The sequence below is a fragment of the Anguilla anguilla genome, chromosome 14 (genome assembly GCF_013347855.1).
Source record: "Anguilla anguilla isolate fAngAng1 chromosome 14, fAngAng1.pri, whole genome shotgun sequence".
Classification (NCBI taxonomy): Eukaryota; Metazoa; Chordata; class Actinopteri; order Anguilliformes; family Anguillidae; genus Anguilla; species Anguilla anguilla.
This window is the reverse complement of record NC_049214.1, coordinates 30,986,145-30,992,181: the sequence shown is the minus strand read 5'-3', so window position 1 is coordinate 30,992,181 and position 6,037 is coordinate 30,986,145. Positions and strand designations below refer to the sequence as shown.

Genomic DNA, 6,037 nt, shown 5'->3' with positions numbered 1-6,037 from the left:
TGATGCTATTATCCGAAACAATTAGGTCCAGAATACTCCCAGTATTTAAAAATGAGGTCATTGATTGGATTTTGCCAAGCAAAGAGGCCTCTCATTTAATCGCATGGATTCACAACTCATTTTCTTTCAGAGAAGCTTCTCCGTTCATCAGAGCCTAGCAATGGATTTATTGCGCCCTCTTGTGGAATTGTAGAGTATTGCAGTCAATCACCAACACAGCTCAAGCTCTTGTCACTGAAACAAAATAGCGCAGACACGTCCAGATCCCAAAGCTCTGAAATCTATCAGCAGCACAACAGTCTCCGCTGCTGACGGTTTTTGAGGAGGGCAGTTAAACCTGGAAAGACAGACTTAGGCCCAGGAGACAGAGAGAGATGTGAGGGTGAGCTTTAATGAGGCTTCAGTCGCGCCGGTTTACAACGCAGCTCCGCGGGCACCCACCAAACTCGGGGGAGCCGTAAGTGACACAGGGACTCTCTGTGAGTCGCCACGCTCGCGGGTGAAAAACGATCCATCATGCTTTGCAGATCACACAAAGGAAATCCCCTGCTGGCCCGGGCACAATCTCACCGTCCCTGCTTTTTGACTGATATAAATTAACCAGCTCATTCATTCATTGGCTGCCACCCCCCCCCCTCCCCCCCCCCCTTCCTCGTCCATCGATCTCACTTTGGAGCCAATTTAGCATTCCGTTCGGCATCGCGTTTATTGTGGACGTTGTTTTTGAGACGCCTGCCCTATCTGAAACAATCAATCTGCAGGAATCTGGGTGAGCAAAACTCTGTAAAACCCTGATACTGCTGTCTGTCTTCACTGTTCAGGTGTAGTTTTTTTTATTTTATTTTGCTCAGTGGAATTCTCTTTATCTCTCATTCCCCCTCCTCTCCGCACTCTTTCTCTTCCAATCACCCCTTTTTGTTCTTTCCCATTCTCCCTGTCTGCTCCTACTGTAAAGCTGAAGTGTGGCTCTGGATTAACCTTTGAGTACAAGAGATGACCTTCGACCCCAGACACACAGAGCTGCAGAGGGGGTCAGAGGGGGTACTGAAACACAGCGATGGACTGACAGATTAATGGACAGACAGACGAGAGAAAGACAGACAGACACAGTTATAAAGACAGGGTGGTCATTTTAAGGGGGGGGGGGCAATGACAATAAGAAAACGAGGCTAATGATCCTATTGGCAGAGGGGGCAGCTGGTGGGGAGCGCTGCCCGGGGTCAGAGGTCACAGCGTGCTGGCGGAGGAGGCAGCCAAACGCTTGCCGATGTAAATCCTGAAACAGACAGAAATATTGCGCTTTTTATGCTACACCCAGGGATAATGACTATTTCCCTGTTAACACAGCCACTCACACCTGCACTGTTTCTGCATTTGTTTGGTAGACACACACTGCGGGGATGAAATCCAGCACTTTCCCAGAGCACAGCGGGTTCCGCTGCTCCTGGTTGTGCTGCGGGTGATCGCCCCCTGCTGGCGGTTTCCTGTCAGTGCACTAACGCCCTCCTCTCGTGACCTGGAGTGGCTCAAGCCACAATGCGCTGTGACTGGGGATGGCGTTTCCATCCGTCTTACCTGGGGTAATTTACTAAGTTTACATAAAATCGATTTAAACGGCTGGATATTTACTATCGCAATTCCAGCTATGCGCCTTTCTCAAGGGCACCAAGGCACACTCCGTAATAAAACCTACAGCTTCCTGGTGATAAGCCAACTTCTGCAAGCTGCTGCTCCTCCGTTTGTAAACAAGGGCTTAAGCTGCACACACACAAGCACCCAGTGGGTCTGAGCCAATCTCTCCTTCTCTCTCTCTCTCTCTCTCTCTCTCGCTCTCACTCACTCACTCCTTCTCTCTCTCCTTCCCTCCCTCTCTCTCTTACTCTCTCCTTTTCTCTCTCCCCCCCTCTCCCTCTCTCTCTCTCTCCCTCCCTCCCTCCCTCCTTCTCTCACCCAGTCACTGTGCCTCAGGCCTGTGGTGTGGAGTTAATTATCAGAGTCAGTTAATCTGGTGTTAGTGTAAATCAGGGCCAGGCAACCCTGGTCCTGAAGTGCCAGAGATGTTTCTGGTTTTTGCTCCATCCAAAGACTTATAAATGCATTATTAGGTGAATTATTATGCTTAATGAACACCAGTGACCATGTGCTGGAGGTGTTCAGCTGTCTCACCATTCAGGCTCTGCATATTCTTCTCAGGCTATGATCGATCAAACTGTTGTGCTCAAGCTTGGATGGAATGGTGTAGATTGTCTCTGTTCTTTTAACTTTAACAGTGTTCTGGGGTGAGCAGTCAGTACATGCTAGGCGTGAGTACATGATGGGTGTCAGTGCATTCCAGATGTCAGAGCATGCTAGGTGTCAGTAAAGGCTAGGTGTTAGTGCACAGTGTGTGACATGGGATTCTGTTACCCTCGTCTCAGTGTGAATGGCTGTAAATGAACGATGTCAGTATACATCTGGCAATGGTGCATGCTGGGTAGTGGAACTCTCTTACCCTAACCCCAGCGTGAGCAGGTGTGAAGCCACAAGGGAGGGGATTAGGACGAGAAGCACGTCGGAGGAGAAGAGCTTCCTCTTCATCACCTCGCTCTTCCTCACGCTGAGAGAGCTCGTCTGCTTGGGGTGCTGAAAGACGAACTCCCTGATGGAGAGAGCGACGGGGGGAGGAGAGGAAAAAGGAGAGGAGGAGGAGGAGCGTGGGAATGAACGACGGGAGGCGCCCACAGCAATGTGCACGGTCAGCCGCGTACGCTAAGAATGCGCGGGTAAAGCCGCGCGGAGGGGGGTTCGTTCAGTCAATCATTAAACGTCTGTTTGCTGTGTCCTCTCCTGTAGCTGCCCGCTGCAAAGCGCCTCAGACAGCCGACAGCCACACGTCCACGGCTCTCGCTTTAAACTGACCCAGCGTGAAAGAGGCCGCTTATTACGGGAACACAGATTCAATTTCATATTTCAACGATATCACGTTTCGTAAAAACCATATTACACTTCTGGGACTCCGCATCAGTGCCAGGGAAAAAAACAAAAAAAACAATCAAAATTCATTCAGTCCTCGTTAGTTAAGGCTGACGACACATAATTCCATTTGCTCTCGACACAGATCCGTTTTAAATTGTTCCTTTTTTTTGCAGTCATTTGCATATTCATTACCACCTGTCCCCCATCATTAGTTTGAACGCAGATAATACAATTCCACTCGAGCGGTGGAGAATGACTGCCGTACCTAAAAACCAATAGGGACCAACTTGAACGAACGCAGCCGTTTGAATATTTTTGCGAGGAAAAGCCGTCTGACGAGGATGAGAAGACAAAAAAAGCCCCCGAGGACCAGATAAGGAAGCGCTGACACAAAATGTGCTGTCAGAGACCGGCGGGACGTTCGCGGACCAAGGACGGGATTTCACGTCTCTGAACTGCTAACTAGCCGAACTGAGTTCGCTGTATAATTCACTGAGTGATCTGGAGTGCTGATGATGGGAGATGGAGTCTTACTTTGGCGGTAGGTTCTCAGGACGACTGGACCAGGCCCACACCCACTCTGCGCTCGTCCGTCTCTCGCCCTCGTCCGACTCGAGAGGAGAAGAGAGAATGATTCATTCAGTTTTCCGTGTTCAAAAAATTTTTTTAGGCTGAACTTAACATTCCGATTGCTACTTTAATGGTAATGCAAACTGTTTTGCGCGTGTGCGTGCGTCTGTGCTTGTGTGTGAGTGCATGTGTGTGTTTGTGTGTGTGTGAGTGCGTGAGTGTGCGTGTGTACGTGTGTGTGTGTGAGTGTGCGTGCGTACATGTGTGTGTGTGAGTGTGCGTGCGTACATGTGTGTGTGTGTGTGTGTGTGCGTGCGTGCGTACGTGTGTGAGTGTGTGTGTGTGTGTGTGTGTGTGTTACCTGTATGGTAATGCAGTCTGTGCTGCTGCTTCCCTCACTCGCTGGCTGAGGTGAGCCTGCTGACCGCGGGGTACCCTGCTGGGGAGGGCTGCAAACACCACGGCAGTCAGCCTACTGTTTTACATCCATAATTACCACCCCCCCCCCCCCCCCCCCTGCAAAACTCACTGACCTGTCTGTGTGGCTTGTCCTCTCACACTCCAGCTGTGCCTCCAGGAGGATTCTCTCTAGCTCCCCCTGCAGGAGGGGGGAGGTAGTGCCCTGTGGACCTGCCACGCTCTCCCTGCACCCTATCAGTGCCGAAACACCCTCCAGCTCCACCCACGAGCCTGCCAAATTAAACCGATCAGAGGAGTGAGCCAAGATGATCCAGCCAATCAGGTGAAACACCGCAGACTTTTCAAAACAGAGAGAATATAAGTGTATTACGACATACATAGACATGCACAGGCACACACACCCACACACAGCCAGTCAGCCACTCGGGTCATGGTGTGTAAAAGCAATCTAATGCACTCTGACAGGACAGCAGTTATGTAAGTTTTATTTCGGTTAGCGATTAGTCTCCCCCCCCCCCCCCCCCCCCCCCACCCACATCCTCCTTCGTCTCCCTCCCTTTCCCTATCTCTATCTCTTTCCATACCCCCATGCCCTCAGTAACCCTTAACCTAACACTCAGCCCCCCCCCCCCCACAAACAGACAGGAGAGAGAGACAGAGACAGCGAAAATAGACAGAGGATATACCAGCTGAGAGGGGGAGGGGGTGGTCTAAATGTTCCATTGCCCTAGCTCGCTCTCTGGGAGAAATGATGACATAACCATAGAGTATTGCCCAGTCTGCGGCCTTGACCAGCATTGGACGGCTCCAACTGTCCATAATTCCAGATTCAGGTATTCTGGGTGTTTCATGTCTCTGGTAGTCCCTTCATTTAATTCGCCACTGTGTCTAAATATATATATTTTTACACATATTGCAATATTTTTCTGACTGAAATGTAATGTGTGGATCAGTGGGCGAGAGCTGGACAATTCAATCAAAATGTCCATATTTTTTTATTTTTAAAATAATAGTTCTTTATTGTTTATTTGATTAGCTGCCCCTACCCCAACCATCCCACGAACCCATCGACTGAAAATAAACACCGTTCGCTGAATGAGCTATAATCGTCCGTTAATCTCTTATGACTAAGCGGCTTTCAGATACAAACAGGTGAGTCATCAAGTGCCACTGACGGTGACCATAACAATGAAAATGACAACAACAAGCGGACCAGATACCACCGTCAACATTTTCCGATTTCCATTAAAAAAATGCAATTCTTAAACTATAAATAATTCACATTGATTTATGGAAATTTATCTGAAGTATAGCACTTTTTAAATTCCTGCTATAACACTCAAGAATAATGTTAAATTTATTGTTTCCTACGATAGCGTGTTTATATCAAACAAATACGGTTTGTTAAACAAATAAATAAATAAATAAGTCTACGGTTGGCCACGTTAAACTCACCGAGAGAGCGCGCAGTAGGGTAGCGGCGCATTTCCCAAGTACTCACATGCAGTTCAGCACGACTGCGCTGTGCTCTTCTTCATAACTAGCCTACATAGTCTTCTTCGCCACGCACTAGATCTGACACGGAATATCACTGTAATAGACATACTAATGTAATCGATTCTTCTGCGTATTCAGTGTAATATATTAGTTTGCTAAATTTAAACTAAATCGTTTTGGTTCACTGCCTTTTCTACACCAAACGTAATATAAATCATTGAACTATTTAATATCCATAAATAAACGGATGTAAACTATCTCACTCGGGTAAGTTGCGTTTTTAATATTAACCCGTTAGGCCTTTCTTCTGTTCCATCATAGTGATTTTTTCCCCACGAAATACCGATTTTATATTGCCTTCCGACAGCGCAAACATCATAAAAACAGAATGGAGTGAAAAATAGCCTACTTACCGTGCAAGCCGTCTTCTGGTGACTGGGAGCCGGAAAGTGACATTGTCGGTAGCCGTTATGGTCAATAAAGTGCGTAGGGAAGCTGACACTGACAAACACGGGCACGCAGTTCTGCAATAGAAAACTTACTGTAGCTGTCGATCTCTCTTCCCATTCAGTTTCTTGGTTGCTCGTGCTGCACG

General features: G+C 48.1%; 1 protein-coding gene across 2 annotated transcripts; it reads right to left on the bottom strand.

Annotated features, from left to right (window-relative positions):
* Window positions 1–371: 371 nt before the first annotated feature.
* On the bottom strand, window positions 372–6,037 carry zgc:73226 (uncharacterized protein LOC402792 homolog). Of its 2 annotated transcripts, none has more exons than XM_035389848.1 (6): window positions 5,856–6,037; window positions 4,059–4,215; window positions 3,887–3,974; window positions 3,490–3,566; window positions 2,492–2,638; window positions 372–1,276 (listed from the first exon to the last, which is right to left on the bottom strand). In XM_035389848.1, the coding sequence occupies exons 1-6, from the start codon at window positions 5,896–5,898 to the stop codon at window positions 1,228–1,230; spliced, it is 561 nt and encodes a 186-aa protein (XP_035245739.1). In that variant the 5' UTR covers window positions 5,899–6,037; the 3' UTR covers window positions 372–1,227. The 2 variants fall into 2 exon arrangements, with proteins under 2 accessions (XP_035245739.1, XP_035245740.1); XM_035389849.1 differs by lacking the exon at window positions 5,856–6,037 and adding an exon at window positions 5,401–5,496.